The sequence below is a fragment of the Oncorhynchus gorbuscha genome, linkage group LG11 (genome assembly GCF_021184085.1).
Source record: "Oncorhynchus gorbuscha isolate QuinsamMale2020 ecotype Even-year linkage group LG11, OgorEven_v1.0, whole genome shotgun sequence".
Taxonomy (NCBI): Eukaryota; Metazoa; Chordata; class Actinopteri; order Salmoniformes; family Salmonidae; genus Oncorhynchus; species Oncorhynchus gorbuscha.
Genome location: NC_060183.1, coordinates 58,822,830 through 58,844,524, shown reverse-complemented (window position 1 = coordinate 58,844,524; position 21,695 = coordinate 58,822,830). Strand labels below are relative to the sequence as shown.

Sequence of the window (21,695 nt, the reverse complement as noted above, 5' to 3'; positions counted from 1 at the left end):
TTCTCATCAATCTACACACAATACCCCATAATGACAAGGCCAAATCAGATTTACATTTACATCAAATTACATAATCTTTCAGACCCTTTACTCAGTACTTTGTTGAAGCACCTTTGGCAGTGATTACAGCCTCAAGTCCTCTTGGGTATGACACTACAGGCTTTTGGGCAGTTTCTCCCATTCTTCTCTCCAGAGATGTTTGGTTGGGTTCAAGTCCGGTCTCTGGCTGGGCCCCTCTAGGTGATTCAGAGACTTGTCATGAAGCCACGCCTGCGTTGTCTTGGCTGTGTGCTTAGGGCTGTTGTACTGTTGGAAGGTGAACCTTCGCACCTAGTGTGAGGTCCTAAATGCTCTGGAGCAGCTCTGTTCATCTTTCCCTTGATCCTGACTAGTCTCCCAGTCCCTGCTGCTGAAAAACATCCACACAGCATTATGCTGCCACCACCATGCTTCACTGTAGGGATGGTGCCTGGTTTACTCCAGACGTGACACTCGGCATTCAGGCCAAAGAGTTCAGTCTCACTTTCATCAAACCAGAGAATCTTATTTCTCATGGTCAGAGAGTCCTTTAGGTACCTTTTGGCAAACTCCAAGCGGGCTGTCATTTGCCTATTTCTGAGGAGTGGCTTCCATCTGGTCACTCTACCATAAAGGTCTAATTGGTAGACTCCTGCCAAGGTGGTTGTCCTTCTGGAAGGTTCCCCAATCTCCACAGAGGAACTCTGGAGCTCTGTCAGAGTAAACATTGGGTTCTTGGTCACTTCCCTGACCAAGGCCCTTCCCCCCGAAATTGCTCAATTTGGCTGGACGGCCAGCTCCAGGAAGAGTCATGATGGTTCCAAACTCGGTTGGGTAGGCTGTGTGGAGTGGTCAGCCGACTGGATTTAGGACCACGCGGACAACACAGAGCGTGCTGACAGGCTGTGTGAATGCAAAGCTTCTGGAAGGCTGGTTGGACCAGCACGGGAGAGTTGAGCATAGTTCAATGTGTATGTGTTGCGCTCTTTCACCAAGTCGTAAAAGCAAGCAGAGCAGAGACTGGCTACTCTTTAGTTGGCTGATGTAGCTGGCAAGGTAACTTCTGTTTAACTTAACAGAAAAAAATGAAACTAATGTTTATTCGCAGTGCTGAGCTAGTACTGTAACTGACATGTAACATTAGCTAATGTTTAATCCCCTCTCGACTGATTTGAATGAATAAGCTAAGGTTTCCATGGCCGAGCAGCCGCACACAAGCCTAAGATCACCATGCACAATGCCAAGCCTTGGCTGGAGTGGTGTAAGCTTGCTTCCATTGCGCTCTGGAGCAGTGGAAACGTGTTCTTTGAAGTGATGAATCACACTTCACCATCTGGTCGTCCAACAGACGAATCTGGCTTTGACGGTGGCCAGGAGAACGCTACCTGCCCCAATGCATAGCGCCCATTGTAAAGTGTGGTGGAGGAATAATGGTCTGGGGCTGATTTTCATAGTTCTAGTGAAGGAAAATCTTAACACTACAGCATACAATAACATTCTAGACAATTCTGTGCTTCCAACTTTGTGGCAACAGTTTGGGGGAAGGCCTTTTCCTGTTTCAGCATGACAATGCGCCCGTTTACAAAGCGAGGGCCGTACAGAAATGGTTTGTTGAGATTGGTGCCCTGCACAAAGCGTTGACTGCAACCCCATCGAACACCTTTGGGATGAATTGGAACGCTGACTGCAAGCCAGGTCTAATTGCCTAACATCAGTGCCCGACCTTACTAAATCCTTATGTGTAATATGAGATGTTATGTTGGCTATTGTATAATTGCACAATCATGATTTTAATTCCGTTTTTTTTTGGGGGGGGGGGGGGGCTTTGGCTCATAAGCCTATGCATATGAATAAGCTCTAATATGTGTATGGGTGTTTTTCAATGAATCATCACCTTAGAAAGGTGAGTTTTAAAAGTACTATAGGACTACTGTTTTGATGTGTGTTTGATGTGATTTTTGATTCCATGTGCATTGATGTCAGAGTGGTAAGAGGGACAATAGAGCCCTGAATACCAGGCCAATAGGACCTGATGGTAGTTGGCAAGTTGGGTACTACCAAAGCATGTATGTCCAGAGTGCATAAAAGGAGATTACAGTGACTCAATGGTCACATGGAATTTTACCGCGGTCATGACTCATGACTGCTGGTAATATGGTCACCGCAACAGCCCTATTCCTTCCTCCTCTGTGGATCCTTTATTTTGAAGTGGCATTGTGCTGCTCATGTTCCCCATGAAATGAGTCAGACCCAATGCAGCGTGCCCATCTCCCTACGTGGGCCTGTGGGCACTCATTAGCACCAGTTTGGCATGGAGGGGAAAAAAATTATGCTCTAAGCATAAATGGATTAAGTGGCTTTAAAAAAAAAACTAAATTGAACTACAAAACAGCATAAATCCAGACCCTGGAGTGCAATAAACACACACCACACCCACTGCTGCTTTTCTCTGACTGCTCATTTCTTAACCTCTTAAACGTATCTTAATGTCATCGAAAATGTAATTACGTAATCCCCAAAAGTAATTCTTTATCATGAGAGGGCCATAAACAATAAATAGTAATACATAATCCAAGAAATGAAAAAATCTCACCTTTCTGGTAGAAATAGTTATAAATTGCTGAGGTGTGGTCAGTTTTGAGGACACAAGCTCAAGTACACAGTACAAATATGATACAAAAAAAAACAAAAAAAAATCTTTTATATGATGTATTTCCTATTCAACAAACCTGTATGAATCAGGCTTGAAATGACATATTTCTTCTATATTATATTATATTTATAAATTGTATATTCAATTTATAAAACAACTAACTATAAGATTTTATCTTCCTTATAAATGTAAAATACATATTTGTACATTGTACAAGCCTAGATCAAACACAGCCCTTAATTTAAGTGTTTCTAAAATAGTGGAAGAACGATTGGAACCATTTCCCTGTTTGACCACTAGGTTTTATGGGTATTATGACACCTCCACTGTGGGACTCTATTGTCATCCATTCATCTGTCACCATCACCTTGTTTCAGCATGATAATGCCATCCTCATGTCGCAAGGATCTATACACAATTCCTGGAAGGTAAAAATGTCCCAGTTCTTCCATGGCCTGCTTACTCACCAGACATGTCACCCATTGAGCATTTTTGGGATGGTCTGGATCGACGTGTATGACAGCGTGTTCCAGTTCCCGCCAATATCCAGCAACTAAAACATCTGCCTCCATCGCTGTGAATGTCTCACAGAGCTCAAGCTTGACTAGGAATTTGCCTTTCATCTCATATTAATATTGTCAGCCTATGACAAACAGAAAGTGTTTTTTTTTTAAATCTATGAATTATTTTAGATTACTGGTTGTAAATCGATCTCTGAATATGCTACAGTGACGAAACCACTTTCTCCCTTTGTGTTATGATGTAAGGGTTCCAGGCATAACTGTTAGTGGCTGTAACATAGGGTTCAGCCAGGAGTTGATGGACAATTGGAAGAGCGAATTAAATGGTAGGAAGGACATCCCAGCTTCAATTGGTGTCAGATTTTACATCTTGCGTCACACAGGCAGAAGAGACATACTCCCGTGTCCCTGAGAATTAAGGCTACTGCTCAATGCAAGCCTTTTCAATCTAAAGTACCATGTCCACATAAAGATTTATAAGCAGAAATGTTGGTTGAAACCGGTACCAGAACCAAGCAGGTCCCCAAAACAGGGGACTTTACATCTAACAGGTTTTAATGCTGAAAAATACTCACGGCATGCATTGTTTGTGTGCGTGTCTGCTTCCTGAGTGTCTGCCTCACATTTCTTTTTCCTTGAGTCAATAATATCTGGAGTTTTATGGTCTCTTTTTACTAAGTCAACATTGTTCAGTCTTCCTCTCAAAAGTCACTGATTCCTATGACAAAACATACATAAGCATAATATATTATGTATACACATAATCCTGAATAAACAGATCTGAAACAACGAATGCATGTAGAAGAAGATGTCTTATTACCAGGAGAGCACATCTTGATTAGCATGGTTTTGGAGTGAGGAAACAATAACCTGCCTGTACATGGGAAACATGGCTCCCAACAACTCAAACCAGAAAGTAGCTGCCAGCCTGTGACTGCAGCTGTTGCGTGTCCTCCTCTCCCTGTTCCACCTGGGCTCCCTGTGACACAAAATCATTACACAACCCAGCACACACTCTCTCTATTACCCCCTCTTTATTTTCCTACAAAAATATTTAATCTTAGAAAAGATGGCTTAAAATGTACATGTTGTTTTTGGGCAACTGCCATTGAAATTTTCAGCTCAAATATATCTGTATATATATATATATATAGACTGTAAGTAAATATATCGTAGTAATATTAATAAATCCAGTTGTGTAGTGAGTGGGTGCACTCCTCTAAGCAGGCAGGTCTCTGGTGAATGTCCTGTCACTGCCCTGTACCCAGGCATCCCCCCTATCCTTAGAGAAAGTTCATGTTAGGAGAGATGTCCACTGGAGAAGGAGAACGGTGTCCCTGGGTGACTGTTGGTTAATATTGACTGCTGATCGCTGTGGTGACCACTGACCAGAGCACTGACCAGACCAGACAAGACCAAGGCATTATGAAAACCACATCATGCACATCCCCGAGTAGGGCTCAACCACAATCCCTCTGTGTTTATTACAAAAATACGTCCTAATAATCAATACTAACAGGTTACCCTCTCTGATAACGGCAAGAGGTGCTACTGTTACTGAGCTGAGAAAAAAAAGAAAGATACAGGTGCAAAGGTCACAAAAGGGCACGTGAGTGCAGTCAAGGAAGGACAGTCAGTGTCATTACAGGAAGTAGTGTCCATTCCATCCAGATAGTCTTGACATTAAAAACTCAGTGAGAGAGCAAGCTGTCCAATGAGAGCATAGTGTCCATCCGGCCAGACCAGACATTACCATTTGAGCGAGTGAGCAGAGACGGAACATTATTTCCCAGCTAGCTCAGTCCATAGAAACCGCACATGGAGTGGTCTATGTATGTGCGAGGGTTCTTAAAGCACTTATAGTGATTGCAGGAACAAGGGGACAGGGCGTGCGGCATCCCAGAGTACCACTCTCTTGATAGACTGCTTAGTCACAGAGGAACTAATTTGCTGTGAACTTATCATAACTATAATCAAATTGACAAGCTATTTCCATTTGTCATGTTATCACATTTCTAATTCAATCCAATATCATAATTTTAACATAAATAGTTTAAAAGCAAGTTGATCCATTGAATATAATAAATAACAAAAACACAAAAAAAACAAATAAACACAGAGGATCCCAATTAAGATAATAATAACAATAACAGCTAATTCCTCCAGTCATCGTTTTGTCGGACGGTGGGGCTGGTCTGACAGTACCCCTTAAGCCACTTCCCCACTCTCATCAGATTGGCTGCTGTACTTCATGTCATAGAGTGAGGCTGCTCACCTCTACTTACATCATAGAGGGACGCAGGATTGTACCACTGAGAGAGTCAAGAGAGGGGTGAGCAGCCAGAGGGGGGAGGGCGAGGGCCGGGCTCCCAGGGGTAAAGCAGAGTCAGAAGTGCAGGAGCATACCTCGTAGCCATTTTCGGCATGGTCGGTGTGGTGCTGCCCATGTAGCCGCGTGTTAGCTGTGTTATTGGCCTCTGTGGCTGGGGAGTCCGACTGCATCTCTGTGCACACCAGCCAATCCTTTCCTATGGGCCGTGGGTACCCAGCCTCCACCTCCATATCACTGCCAACCACGCGCCAGTACTCCTTCCCCTTGAAGAAGTATGAGGAATCTGAAGGAGAGGAAGAAGACAGAGGCTGCATGAGGATTACAAGGGGACTGTGATGATGATTGCTATTGCTATGGTAATACATCAATGTCGCTTGATTCTGTCACACTGTTTTCCTATCAGGCTGCTCTCTCTATCCACCAGTTCGTTTTTTACACAAAATAAACTCTCCCTCTCTCGCATGTCATTTTTTCCCTCCCTTATCTCTGTCTTTCCCCCTCTCGCCATCCCTTCCTGTCTATCTGTCTCCTCCTTCCCAGCCGCTTTCTCTCCCTCACTCTCCCTCCCTCCCTCGCTCTCATCCTCCCTAGCACTATCTCTCCCTCTCTCTCCATCCCTGTCGTCACAGCTCTCTCTCTTCCTGAGGTGATGGAATAGGCCTGGAGAGAGAGCTCTCTGACCTGCTTCCAGTTCCCAGGCCCACAGGTCTGTGTGTGTGTATGAGTGTGTGCTTCCACTCTGGTAGCTTCGGCTGTGTGGGGACTCTTGCTTTTATACTTGGCTTGTGCTTACACACATTAATCAGCTCTGAGCAGGACCTTGGAGCTGGAAGTGGTAAAGAGCCCAGACCCTGAATGAGGGTAGCGTTCATGTGAAGACTGGGATCGTGCAATGTTTGTGTGTGTGTAATGCCTTTACTGAAGAATTTTGATAAGCTATTTGATATGCGTATGTACTACGAAGCTACAGTGAAGGCTTGATTGTTTGTTTGTTTGTGTGTGGGCTTGAGTTTGTATGAAACAGATGGAGAGGTGAGTATAATGCATGTGTGCTTTGGTGTGATATGATTTATGTAAATATTTCCCAATGTTTAAGGCGGTGAGTGTACTTTAATTGCAGGTAGACTGGCCCTCCATGATTAAGGGTCCGACTCTGAGATAAGCATGAATAAGGAGCTCACTGCTGGGAATGCTGTGCATGAGCCGAGACATGATGCCCTAGCACCATCCTGCTCTCTTGCACACGCGCACGCGCTCGCACACACACACACACACACACACACACACACACACACACACACACACACACACACACACACACACACACACACACACACACACACACACACACACACACACACACACACACACACACACACACACACACACACACACACACACACACACACACACACACATCCCAGCTGCAGGCGCCCGCTGCCATGACGACCCAACAATGAAAACACAGACTCAGCTCAGCTACTTTCGCTCTCCTTCCTGGACCAGCCAGCCCCATTCACCCAAACACTATGGTTGTCCCAAATGACACCCTATTATGCATTACTTCTGACCAGAGCAGAGCCCTACGGGCCCTGGTCTTTTGTAGCTCAGTTGGTAGAACATGGTGTTTGCAATGCCGGGATAAAAGGTTCAAATCCACCCATACATAAAATGTATGCACACATGACTGTAAGTCGCTCTGGATAAAAGTGTCTGCTAAATAGCATTTATTATTATTATTATTATATTATAAGCAGGAGGGAGTGGAGAGAAAAAGTATCCAGTGTGGGCTAATATAGTGGATATGGAACTAAACCTTCTGTCAGCACCCTAATGGCAAGCATGAATAAAACACAGTGAGGTACTCCATTCTTTTTGCATTCTTTTTGACAAACGCTTGCTATTTTTGTTTTAGTGCAGTACTGTATGTGTAAGTATATAGCTTGTATTGTGCGAGTGTTTAGAAGTGAGTGTCGTGTGTATATGGAGTGTGTATGTGAGAGTATACAGTATGTGAATGTTTAGCTTGTTGGTGTGTGTGTGTGTCACAAGAGGTTGGTGGCACCTTTGTTGGGGAGGACGGGCTCGTGGTAAAGGTTGGAGTGGAATTAATGGAATGGTATCAAATAGATCAAAGGCATGGTTTCCATGGTTTCCATGTGTTTGATGCCATTCTATTTGCTCCGTTCCGGCCATTTTTATGAGCCGTCCTCCCCTCAGCAGTTTTATTAGTCATACGGGATTTGTACGGTATACATCATCCAATGAAATGCTTACTTGCAGGTTCCTTGTCGACAATAATAAATAATAAAAGAATAGAAAAGTAGTAGAATTAAATAATTAGTACAGGAAGGCACAATGCATAGTCCAATATTTACACATGTATTGGGGAAGGGGGGAACTGGGGCAGTGTAAAAACTGAGCACTATAATAAGTCTGGTAGAAGCAGCTGTGACGAGTGTAGCATGAATGTAAAATCAGCGACCAATTTATTAGGTACAATTTAGTAGGCACCCTGTTCATGAAAATGGATCGCTCTTGCGGACAGTGATTCACGTGGCCACGACTTGCTATATAAAGCAGGCAGACAGGCAGAGGCATTCAGTTACTGTTGGATTGAATGTTAGAACGGGCAAAACGAATGACCTAAACGTCTTTGAGCGTGGTATGATCGTCAGTGCCAGGCGCGCCGGAGCCAGTATCTCAGAAACGTCTGCCCTCCTAGGATTTTTACGCACGACAGTTTACCATGAATGGTGTGAGAAACAAAAAACATCCATTCAGTTGAAGTCCTGTTGCCTGAAAACAGCTCGTTGATGAGGGAGGTTAAAGGAGAATGGCAAGAATCGTGTAAGTGAAAAGGTGAGACACAAACAGACAAATAAACAGTGCAATACAACAGTGGTGTGCAGAACGGCATCTCTGAACACACAACTCGTTGATCCTTGTCATGGATGGGCTATTGTAGAAGACGATCACACTGGTTTCCACTCTCATCAGCTAAAAACAAGAAGAAGCATCTCCAGTGGGCATGCGATCACCAACACTGGACAATTCAGGAGTGGAAAAATATTGCCTAGAACATGACAGCGAGCTCAGCTTACTTGTGTGGCCCGTGCAGTCCTCAGACATCAACCTAATTGAGCATTTTTGGGATGAGAGAACAGGCTGTTCACAGCATGAATGCACCGCCGTCCAATCTGCAGAAACTGAGTGATACCATCGCTTCAGCATGGACCAACATCCTTGTGGAAAATTTCAGTAGAATGCCTCAAAGAATTCAGGCTGTTCTGAAGGTAAAAGGGAGGTCCGACCCAGTCCTAGATGGGTGTACCTAATAAACTGGCCAGTGAGTGTATATGTCTGTCTGCATGAGTGAGTGTATGTGTGCTAAGATGCGGAGAATCAGTGCAGGTGGTCAGTCCAGTTCAAGTGTCTGCCCGACGGTAAGGGAGTGAACAGCTCATGACTGGGGTGTGTGGGTCCTTGATGATGCAAAGTCCTTTCCTCACTGTTCCGATGGCGGGAGCATGTTCCCAGTGATGTACTGGGCCGTCTTCACCACCCGCTGGAGTGCCTTGCGGTCGTGGACGGAGCAATTCCTGTGCCAGGCCGCAATGCAACCAGTCAGTACGCTCTCGATGGTGCAGCGGTAGTATTTGGAGAGGACCCAGGACTGAATTTCTTCATCCGCCTTAGGAAATAGAGACGCTGTTGCGCCCTCTTGACAAGAGTGGTGGTGTTGTTAGTTCATGTCAAGTCCTCAGTGATGTGGACGCAGAGGAACTGTGTGTGTGTCTGCATTTGTCTAATACTCACCATCCGACCATCGCATGGCGTCGTCTAGTTGGGGCGGGACCCCCTTCCACAGTGTGCTGTCTTTGGGGTAGCCCAGATCCATACGCCGCAGATGGTCATCATAGCGCCAGTAGTGGTTGTCCTTGAAGAAGTAGGTCTTGTCGTTGTGGAGCCACACAAAGGCTGCGTCCACGGCCTCCATGGGCAGGCCAAAGTCACTGATTGGCCGAGGATAACCCTCCTCCACGTTGTTGTCCTTGAATATCCAATACTTTAGTCCTGAGGAGGCGGGACAAAGGAACGTCAATCAACGAGAGTTAACTGGACAAGTTGTTTACATTTGATTTCAATCACTTTGGTGCAATTTTCAGAAGTACGTGGTACATTTTCACAAAACAGGTCATCAAAATGGCTCATGTTTCAAAACTCGAAGCACATCTTCAATAGACTGAATACAATAAATACATTCGCAAAGTCACTTGTTCACTGCACCACTTGTTCACTGCACCAAATCACTCTTTCTAAGTACATGTATCTGCTTTTCACAATGCTATATTTACCTTACTTTTGATATGATATTCTTGTAATTTGTTAACAATACAATAAACTATCACTTACAGTAATTAAACTGCTCAAAACTGATAACTACTGAACCACAATGATGTATTGCCTAGTTAACGTATATAGTTTGATTCTGCTGAACACGGTAAAATAATATATTTTTTCACCTCATAAATCTATCAATTTGACATGAATTTGTGTTGGAAGGTAAAACCATTCTTCTCCATCAGCCAGGGTGCTTCAGTAGGACAAAGTGGAAATAGCCACCATGTGCTACCATTTGGAATTATAGTGTATTATACAATGCACTGATTTACCTGGGTTGTAGAAGGCCCTAAAAATTGTCAACGACTCCAGTCTCACTAGTCATAGACTGTTCTCTCTGCTACCACATGGCAAGCTGTACCGGAGCGCCAAGTCTAGGTCCAAGAGGCTTCTAAACAGCTTCTACCCCCAAGACTCCTGAACATCTAATCAAATGGCTACCCAGACTATTTGCATTGCCCCTCATTCCCTCTTTTACACCGCTGCTACTCTCTGTTGTTATCATCTATGCATTGTCACTTTAATAACTCTACCTATATGTACATATTATCTCAACTAACCGGTGCCCCCGCACATTGACTCTGTACCGGTACCTCCCTGTATATAGTCTCGCTATTGTTATTTTACTGCTGCTCTTTAATTACTTGTTATTTTTATTTCTTATTATTATCCTTATTTTTTAAAACTGCATTGTTGGTTAGGGGCTCGTAAGTAAGCATTTCACTGTAAGGTGTACACCTGTTGTATGCATGTGACTAATACAATTAATATTTGATTTGCATATACAGTATTCCACTCATCTGAATTTCATTGTTGCACTGTAAGCTGATGAATTTCAAGCAGAGAGACAGGCGATTATGTATCAGTTGACCTGTCACATAGAAAAGGTGATCTTGACAATGTTGCATGGGGAAGAAATGGCCTACAACACTGTGCTATGTTTTTAAAATAGCCAACTGCTTTACAATACCCCTATTTGTCATGGTTTTTCCTACGTATGTATTGCATAAGAATAATGAAAGTAGCCTTGGCTTGTGCGAGCCAACACTCATCGGAGCAGAAGTCTGTCTCCTGTTTCTGTTGGGCTGTTTGATGTACAAGTACACCATCTCACCAGGGCGCTATAGTCTATCACAGGGCCTGACATTTCTCCACATGTTCACAGACTGCCATTGGATACAAATTATTTAAAAAATAGTGTATGTCAAGTTATAGCCAAATTCTATATGGAAATCTACTATTCAGTTTTGAAATGTGTATCTTTTATTTTTAGCTATTGGATTTAATGGTAGTTCAAATTACTAAATGGTGAGCTTAACATTATCTTATGTGTTGGTGACTAAACAAAATGTTCTCATTAACAGAAAACACTCGCATGAATGACTCAGGGGTGAAAGATGTGTGAAACCCCAATGAATGCCCAATCAAAGGTTCTGAACATAAGATAGGGGGCATTCACCACATACTTGTGAAAATAGCACCAAACCGAAGAAAAAAAGAACTAATTTGATAACTCAACCAAATGAAAGTGATTAAATGTGTTTTGAGGGTCCTGGGTGGTGCAGATCGGACGTGATAGGGAGCCCCATAGAACGGAGCACAATTGGCCATCCGGGATAAGGGAGGGTTTGACGGTGGTGCTTTCCTTGGCTCATCGTGCTCTAGAAACTCCTTGTATTTATTTGTATTTATTATGGATTCCCATTAACTGCTGACTCTTCCTGGGGTCTGACAAAATTAAGGCAGTTACTCAATTTTAAAAACATTACAATGGATTCATAACAGATTTCACAACACACAAGTGTGTGCTCTCAGGCCCCTACTCCACTACCACATAAAATCCATGTGTACGTGTGTATAGTGCGTCGGTTATCATGTGTGTGTGCATGTCTCTGTGCCTATGTTTGTGTTGCTTCACAGTCCCCGCTGTTCCATAAGGTGTATTTGTATCTGTTTTTAAAATCTGATTCTACTGCTTTTATCAGTTACCTGATGTAGAATAGAGTTCCATGGAGTCATGGCTCTATGTAGTACTGTGCGCCTCCCATAGTCTGTGCCTGCGTGTCTGAGCTGTGTGCTAGTAGTTTAAACAGACAACTCTGTGTTTTCAACATGTCAACACCTCTCACAAATACAAGTATTGATGAAGTCAATCTCTCCTCCACTTTGAGCCAGGAGAGATTTATATGCATATTATTAATGTTAGCTCTCGGTGTACATTTAAGGGCCAGCCGTGCTGCCCTGTACTGAGCCAATTGCAATTTTCCTAAGTCCCTCTTTGTAGCACCTGACCACACGACCAAACAGTAGTCCAGGTGTGACAAAACTAGGGCCTGTAGGACCTACCTTGTTGATAGTGCTGTTAAGAAGGTAGAGCAGGGCTTTATTACGGACAGACTTCTCTCCCGCTTAGCTACTGTTGTATCAATATGTTTTGACCATGACGGTTTATAATCCAGGGTTACTCCAAGCAGTTTAGTCACCTAAACTTGCTCAATTTCCACATGATTTATTACAAGATTTAATTGAGGTTTATGGTTTAGTGAATGATTTGTTCCAAATACATTTCCAAATTAAATATGTAGGACTAATTATGCCTTGACACCCATTCTGAAAATAACTGCAGCTCTTTGTTAAGTGTTCCTGTCATTTCAGTTGCTGTAGTAGCTAACGTGTAAAGTGTTGAGTCATCTGCATACATAGACACACTGGCTTTACTCTAAGATTGAAAAAAGTAAGTGGCCTAGATAGCTGCCCTGGGGAATTCCTGATTCTACCTGGATTCTGTTGGAGAGGCTGGATTATGTTGTGACTGGGCCGGGCGTCTGTACACTGACTCCGGTCATCAGTCGAAAGGTGTTTCCTCTGACACATTGGTTCGGCTGACATCCGGGTTGGAGAGCAATGTGATAAGAAATAGGTGGCCAGGGGAGTCATGTTTCAGAAACACTTTGGCCTCTCCCAAGCCCATTGAAGAGTTACAGAGATGAGCCAAGGGACCAAATTCAGGGAGAAAGAAAAATACGCTTGTGGCCATACCACCCTGAACACACCTGTTTAGGGTCGGACCTGGTTAGTACTGGGTCGGGAGACCGCCTGGAAATACCAGGTGCCGTAGGCTCAAAAAATTAATAAAAAATGCATGTGTTTTGTGATGAAAATATTAAATTGACCTTGAAATACAGACAGAGAAAGAAATATTTTTACCAAGAGGTGTAAGAGAGATGTCCTTGTTTTTGTTCTTTTGTAAGGTTGATTGCATTTTTAAGCCCTCTATCATCTATAAAACCGTTAACAAAGTTCAAAGCCCATAATGACACATCACTTGATGGACCTCTTTTCATATCTTTCTCAGAACACCTTCACATTTATTTGAACAGCCTTGACACTTCAAAATAATAGTCATAACAGTTTCCTCAACAAATCAAAAACCTTAAAATTACATCACAACACTCCCTTTCATAGTTGATGTAACATAGTTGGTATATGGTTGAACTCCTTGCCACCACCACAACCATGGTTGGGTTTCTGGGTCGGGTACCTTTGAAGAAGACTATCTTGTGGTCCCCAGGTCTTTCGTAGACAGCGTCCACACTGTCCAGGTTGGTAGGCAGGCCTCTCCAGAACCTGTGGATCTGAGCCGGACGCAGAGACACCAGGTGCTTCTCCCGCGTCAGACGCCAGAAATACTTCCCTATGAGGAGGAAGAGAGAGAAAGTAGGAAGAAAATAAATGTAGGTAAATAGGTAAAGGAGGACGGGTACAAAGTTATTCAAATCAAATCTTATTTGTCACATGCGCCGAATACAACAGGTGAAATGCCCGTGAAATGCTTACTAACAAGCCCTTAACCAACAATGCCGTTTTAAGAAAATAGAGTTAATTAAGAAAATATTTACTAAATAAACTTAAAGTGAAAAAAAGGAAAAAAAGTAACATAATAAAATAACAATAATGAGGCTATACAAGGGGTTGTAGTAGCGTGATGCAACCAGTCAGGATGCTCTCGATGGAGTAGCTGTAAAACGTTTTGAGGATCTGGGGACCCATGCCATATATTTTCAGTCTCCTGAGGGGAAAAGGCGATGTCGTGCCCTCTTCTTGACTGTCTTGGTGTGTTTGGCCCATGATAATTTGTTGGCGATGTAGACACCAAGGACCTTGAAACTCTCAACCCACTACACAACAGGGGGGGGGGGGATTCGGCCCTCCTTTTCCTGTAGTGCACAATTAGCTATCTTTTCTTGCTCACGTTGAGGGAGAGCTTGTTGTCCTGGCACCACTCTGCCAGGTCTCTGACCTCCTCCCTATAGGCTATCTCATCGGTTGTCGGTGATCAGGCCATCCACCGTTGTGTCGTCAGCAAACTTAATGGTGGTGTTGGAGTCATGCTTGGCCATGTAGTCATGGGTGAACAGTGAGTACAGGAGGGGACTAAGTACACACCCCTGAGGGGCCCCCGTGTTGAGGATCAGCGTGGCAGATGTGTTGTTGCCTACCCTCACCACCTGGGGGCGGCAAGTCAGGAAGTCCAGGATCCAGATGCAGAGGGAGGTGTTTAGTTCCAGGGTCCTTAGCTTAGTGATGAGCTTTGTGGGCATTATGGTGCTGAACACTGAGCTGTAGTCAATGAACAGCATTCTCACATAGGTGTTCCTTTTGTCCAGGTGGGAAAGGGCAGTGTGGAGGATGATTGAGATTGCGTCATCTGTGGATCTGTTGCGGCAGTTTGCGAATTGGTGTGGGTCTAGCGTTTCTGGGAGGATGGTGTTGATGTGAGCCATGACCAGCCTTTCAAAGCACTTCATGGCTACCGAAATGAGTGGGGCGGCAGTCATTTAGGCAGGTTACCTTCGCTTTTTTGGGCAAAGGGACTATGGTGGTCTGCTTGAAACGTAGGTATTACAGACTAGTCAGGGAGAGGTTGAAAATGTCAGTGAAGACGCTTGCCACTTGGTCCGCTCATGCTCTAAGTACACGTCCTGGTAATCCGTCTGGCCCCGCGGCCTGATTAAGCGTTTGTGTAAGTGTTTGTGTGAATGTGTGTACACAACTTGTGTATGTGTGGGAGTGTACTGTATGTGTGTACGCTAGTGAAAAGTGTGTGTTTGTATACATCCTGTGTGTCAATGTTTACGCTGTTGTCCATATTCAAATGGTCCACAGGACAAACATGTGTGGATGCCGCAGAGGAGATTTTACCCGGTTAGGCACTCAACTGGCTGAACCAACCAAGCGAACACAGAGAGGCAGATTCAGCCTGGCTTCCAGTATCTGTGTTGGACAAATTTAGTCTAAGTTTGTCTGAGTTGGGTCACAGCCTCTGTATTATTTAAGTGATAATGCCAGAGGAGCCGGTGTTTGGAGGATCTATTGGCACGGGTGTTGTTAGGCCCAAGAAAAAGTTGAGGGCCGGCAAACTGTGCCGATATATCCTCCAAACACCGGTTTCAATGTCATTATCACTTTTATACAACGTGTTACCAACATATTCAAATAGTGATTGACATATTTTCATAAAAAATGTTATTTTGATGAATGTATTCATACTTTCATCCTTCCACAAGATATAGTCTTGACACAATTCTAGGGTTGCTACCCAAGCCAGCTGGTCATTCATTGTATAGGTTCGGTTGCCAGAGACGCGACCCAGTCGTTCAGTCTTTTTGTTCTGTATCTCTGGACGTGACCCAGTCGTTGTTCTAAATGTTTCATTGCCATACTGCCTGACAACGTTCTTATCCCTTGCTTGCTAGCTAGCCAACTACAGCTAACTTACAGTCACGTCAAACATTGCAGCCAGAACAACAGCAAAGTAGCTACATTTGCGTTTGTTTAAGCTGTTTTCTAGTGACATTTATTTGGATACATCCATAACAATGAGCTAATGATGCACGATTTCACCTGGCGGAGAAAATGTGCTCTCTCGTCAGGACACAGTTGTTCAGAGGAGCTTGTCAACAATAAAGCTAACACAATCACTTCAAACTGAAGCTGGAAAGACAGCAAACTAGCTGCACTTTGTTTCGTTTGGCCTGTTTTCCATTGATAGTTCTTTGTGTATATCCATAAAAATGATGCTGATTCATGATTCCGAATGGTTGAGAAAAGTTGCCTGCCTTTCTGTCTCATCCCGACTCCCGACAAGTTCATTACTATGGGACAGCTGGAGATTGAATTTGCATATTGAAACAATGTTGCAAATGTCGGAGACAGACAGCAATGTTTAAACAAATCTCTGCTGTTGAAATCTAAATGCTGGTCTAAAAGAAATGTGAGATACTAGAGATCAAGTTCATAAATTGCCTGGCTGTGCAGTTAGATGGGACGGGGTAAATAGGCATTTCAGCGTCATAGATTTAGCCGGTTGTAACTTGTGGAATAGACACCGGCTAGAATTCGGTTTTAACCAATCACCATTCAGGATTAGACCCACCCGTTGTATAATACTTTTTCATCTGCAGCTCTACAAGCTATTAACATCGTCCATAACATACAGGCCAAATAAAACTTTTTATATTACCATGGAGATCTCTTGAGGTTAACATATGTTAATTAAGAATCTCCTCAATTCAAACCATATAGTTTTACAGTCAACATAGGACCATGGGCCCCTCCAGTGTCTGTCTATCTTTCCGTCTGTTGAGTGTGAAGGTGTGTGTGGAACTCTGAGAGAGATGCTTGGCTGACTTTTATATTGATTGCAGGCAATGCCACAAACTGTTCTCTCTCCCTCTGGCCCATCTCTGTACCTTTAAAAAAGAAGGCCTCCCCGCGAATCTGGGCCACTGCATCAAAGTGACTGGTGCACCTGTCAGGGGAATCTCGTGCTGGCCTAAGAGAGGAAGAGAGAGAGGGGGGGGGGATTAATGAAAGAAACTAAAACAGAATGTACACCAAACCACTTCTCTATCCCCAGTCACTATACCAGTCTAAATCAGTGTCTTCCCATCTTAAACCATTGTGTGTGTGTCTCTGTTTGTGTTTATGTGTGCAGTGCGCTCATGCACACTATGCTTGTGTGTTTATCAACTGAGTGTATGTGTGTGTGCCACTTAAAAAAACAGGCCAAACATCCAGGGAGATGTTATCGTCCTGACGCAGGAGACCGACGTCCTCACATGCATTATCCCAGTGCTAATGACTGACTTTAAGCGCCTGACGTGTCCGGGCTGCAAATGACGAGGCAATTACCACAACAGGGCTGCTTTTGTGAGACGCTACTCGCCTAGCTCCTTATTAACAAAGATCTCTATTCAGGGAGTATTAACAGAGGAGCGCAGAGAGGACTATATTAGTGACCTTTGTCAGGCTAAATCCACCTTGTCCACACACACATCATCCTGCAAGATGGAGTGGACGAGAAATTATAAGGGAAAGCTACAGAGAGGAGTGGGAAAAAGAACAAAAACGAGGACAAAGTATCCACTTGCTACCAGTCAAGTATGAAAATCTATTATTTTCTCAGGGCTTCTGTTCTGACATTTGCTGTTGTGTGCTGTGTAGTCTGGTGTGTGAACACTGGCGACGTGGTGTGGTATAAACATACAAATGTAATACCGAGCACACTTGGAAACAAGGACTGTTATCTCTCTGCGGCATTGTGACAATGTCCAAACTCGCTGAACTGCAGAACAGTCTGGAAACAGAGGGAGGGAGAATAGTTTATTAGGTACACCCATCTAGTACTGGGTCAGGCCCCATTTGCTTCCAGAACAGCCTGAATTCTTCGGGGAATGGAAACATTACTCAATTGGTACAGTACTAAGGGTCCTAACGTCTGCCAGGAAAACATTCCCCACTGCACCAACACCACCAGCCTGTACAGTTGACACCAGGCAGGATGGGGGCATGGACTCATGCTGCTTGCGCCAAATCTTAACTCTTCCGTCAGGAACCGTGATTTGTCGGACCAGGCAATATTTTTCGACTCCTCAATTGTCCAGTGTTGGTGATAGCGTGCCCACTGGAGCTACTTATTTTTGTTCTTAGCTGAACCCGGTGTGGTCGTCTGCTGCAATATCCCATCTGTGACAAGGATAGATGAGTTGTGCATTCCGAGATGTTGTTCTGCACACAACTGTTGATCTGCGTAGTTATTTTCCTGCTTGTGGCCCGTATGGTTGGCTTGCACGATTCTTGCCATTCTCCTTTGACCTCTCATCAACGAGCTGTTTTTGCCAACAGGACTGATGCTGACTGGATGTTTTTAGCTTGTCACACCATTTTCTGTAAACTCTAGAGACTGTCTGTCGTGCGTGAAAGCCTAGGAGGCCATCTGTTTCCGAGATACCGGAACCGGCGCGCCTGGCACTGACGATCATACCACGCTCAAAGTCGCTTAGGTCACTCGTTTTTCCCATTCTATAGTTCAATCAAACAGTAACTGCCTCAATGATGCTCGTCTGCCTGCTTTATATAGCAAGCCACAGCCACCTGACTCACTGTCTGTAGGGGTGAACCATTTTCGTGAAAGGGGTGAAGTACCTAATAAACTGGCCTCTGAGTGTATGTGAGTGGGTGAGATTATGTGAGTGGGTGAGGTTATGTGAGTGGGTGAGTGTATGTGAATGGGTGAGTGTATATGAGTGGGTGAGTGTATGTGTGTCAGCAGATATATTATATGGAGTGCTAAGGTGTATGTGTGTGTGTGTGTGTTTGTGTGGGTGTGACTCACGGAACAGTAGATCTGTTCTCAGGGAGGTCCAGTAGTACAGGTGGGTCAGCGGTCTGGGAGGGGTCATCTGGCTGGGCCGTATGTGACACTGAATCGCTCACCCCTGGGAAGGACGAGAGGTCAAGGGTCAATTCAACTGTACTTAGAGACACCCAACCCCACATTCACATACACACATTCCAAGCATACAGCCCCACTCTACAGCGGCAGCATGATTCAACATGTTTTCTCTCTCTCTCTCTCCCTTCCTTTCCCTGTCTATATCTTACCTCTCTCTCTCTTTCCTTTCCCTGTCTCCTATCTCACCTCTCTCTCCATCCCTTCCTTTCCCTCTATTTCACCTCTCTCTCTATTGTTTGTCCTACCTTGCCTGTTTACCTCTCCAGTCTCTTCCCTTCTCCCCCAGCTACTTATCCCCTCTCGCCTATCAGTCTTCCTTTCCTCCCTCTCTTCTCATCACCCCTCACCTATCCGTCTTCGTCTCCTCCCTCTCTCAGTAGCATGGCACACAGTGATAAGCAGGGTCTGTGCCACAGGGATGACCAATTAAAGCAATCTCTCCACTAATAATTAATTAAATCAATTATCACTGCATACAAACTAATCAATTCTGCTTCCTGTGCCGAGGCCTTGGGTTTCCTGCTCTACACCGCCATGTTGCATTAAGGGATGGGCGGACACGTCCCATTAGGAATCATGGGTAATTCTAGGAGACATTTGCATTGAGAGGTTTGAGGGGTGGTGGTGGGGAGGTCTGCGCCTGTAGATTAGACAGTTAATGTATACAGTACCACTAGGATTTTCTGCACAGTATATGCACATAGAAGGGATGGCAGAATGCCAGTCCATTGATGTATGTCTAGTATAAGTGAGGTAGGCGTGTGGAGGGACGGGTATAAAATAATCATAGAGGAGTAGCTAGGCAAGAGGTGATCTGATTTGTGCCAGATTAAGTGATATGACATGCTATTCTATAAAATCCTTTCTCCGTAATTAATATTACCTGATTGAGCTAATCATGTAAATGTAATTAACTAGAGTTGGGGCACCACAAAATAATATTTATAGAGCTGTTATCTTCCGAATAAACTCTTAAATACCTAGTAATATTTTAAATCAATAGCAGTCAATATTAATCGTCACCTTAATTCAGTCTCATCTGAAAGTTGTAAATTCTTGGTTATCTTCACGAACCCTGGCTAACAAGTTGAATCAGCAATACAAAATTGGGTTTAATTATTTATTTACTAAATAATCACACAGAATTACAGATACAAAGAATGAATCATACCTTGATTACAAATTACGTCATAAAGGAAAATGTCCCTAGCGGGCGGAACAGATATGACAGCTGGTTACACAAAAGAAAAGGGGCTGGGTTTGAGTGAAAGAGCGGGAAGACTGAGGGACAAGGGGAGAAGCTGTGCTATCGTAGATACAGTATTTTATGCATTCTAAGTTACCGCCCATTTGGAAAAGGAAAATGCAATAAATATTTACTCTGAGCTGCGCTTCGGTAGGTTGGTGGTAGATGGAAGGCCGTGTTGCCAAACCGAGTCCTTTGAACAATGTCTCTAGTGGTCAAATGGATACGTTGTAGTAATGTCATTGTGTGGTAGACAGGATACTCTGTCTGTTCTTTCCTAGCCCGCATTTGCAGCTGCTGTGGCTAACTCAATGGCTAGGAGGTATCACTTCTGTAGTGAATAATAGTTCAAAGTTCATACCATTCGTAACCAAAGCTCACGCTGAGGTTGGCTTAGTTCTGTAGTTGACATGTTAGTCCTTTTAATGCAGAGGCTGCAGACCTCACGTACTTGGAACAGGAGGTTACATTTTCATCAAGGCTTTATATAGTGGAGCGAGAAGGGTGTGTTTGAAAAGTTTTATAACCCATGTCTCTTCACAGGGGCGGGCCACTTATTGAGCAGTGCCCTAACCTTATGAAAACCCAAATCTCTCATTTGGATGCTAAAATTACTTTTAATCTTTTCACCAATAATTTTATATTCAAACATTTAAATTGAACAACAATTCCATATGCATCTGATTACTCTGATGTGTAGACTTTCCACTGTAGAGTTTATGTCATCCTATCATCGATGAGAATGTCTCAGATGACAACCGAACTGACATCATATTCATTAAGTACCACCGCATATGTTCAATTGGTCGGATTACCAGAATATAGTTCATTTCCCCCCACCTTCTGATGTTCCCAGAATCTCTATGTTAACCAAGGGATTTTCAAATGTCACATCAGTAGGGTAAAGAGAGGAAAAAGGGGGGAAGAGGTATTTATGACTGTCATAAACCTACCGCCAGGCCAATTTCATGACAGTCCCCCAATGTTGGGTTCAATCTTGCAATTAACCTGCATGTTGCAAACCAACATAAAAATGACCGTGGGTTGTCCTGGTTGTGGACCATCGTTGTGTTCTCCATCTGGTGGTCGACCCGGGTAGGGTTTCCGCTCCATGGCCGGGCAGCAGATGTCCAATTGGTGATCGCTGTTGCAGTCCCCCCTCTGGTGTGGTCGACCCTGGTAGGGTGTCTGAAAATGAAGAAGTCCGCTCCATGGCTGGGCAGTGGATGTCCGGATTGGGATCGCCATTCCGGACCCATCTTCTGCTCGTCCAGACTGGAAGATCTGGGCAGGTACTTAGGCAGATGTTAACAACGCACACATACTCATTAAATATATCATTACATTTCCTCCCAAATGAGCGGCGTTGTGGCACTAACTGAAGTTGTTTATGGCTCTGTCACTTTCTACGTGCCGAAGAAAATGAAACAAAATGAATGAAAGCATAAACAAAACAAAATATAGTTATGCCCCCTTAATCATCTAATTGGACTGTATTCCATCTACGTCCATGGTCTTGGCAAAATGACCCTATCATGGCATTGTCTAATGTCATATCTAGGGCTTTCCTAATTTGCGTGGTGTTGCTTAGGGTACTATCCTAAGTTGATAACTATATGTTAAGTCTGCAGCTGTAAGGCACTAGTTTTGGGCAGTCTACAGGGATGAACTATGGACTTCCGGGGAGAAAACTGGTGAGTACTGTAGCGGTAGAGTTAAAGGCC

The 21,695-nt window shown here is 43.9% G+C and overlaps 1 protein-coding gene across 2 annotated transcripts in view; it reads right to left on the bottom strand.

The window, feature by feature from the left end:
• Nucleotides 1–4,640: 4,640 nt before the first annotated feature.
• The window catches only part of mmp17a (matrix metallopeptidase 17a), a 121,469-nt gene continuing 104,414 nt past the window's right edge, over nucleotides 4,641–21,695 (bottom strand). For both annotated transcript variants that reach the window (XM_046370301.1, XM_046370300.1), the window contains exons 6-10: nucleotides 18,606–18,708; nucleotides 16,681–16,763; nucleotides 13,470–13,622; nucleotides 9,344–9,601; nucleotides 4,641–5,807 (exon numbers count right to left, since the gene is read on the bottom strand). In XM_046370301.1, coding sequence (XP_046226257.1) covers nucleotides 5,479–5,807; nucleotides 9,344–9,601; nucleotides 13,470–13,622; nucleotides 16,681–16,763; nucleotides 18,606–18,708 — 926 coding nt within the window. In that variant the 3' untranslated portion in view covers nucleotides 4,641–5,478. The remainder of the gene's footprint in view (nucleotides 5,808–9,343; nucleotides 9,602–13,469; nucleotides 13,623–16,680; nucleotides 16,764–18,605; nucleotides 18,709–21,695) is intronic.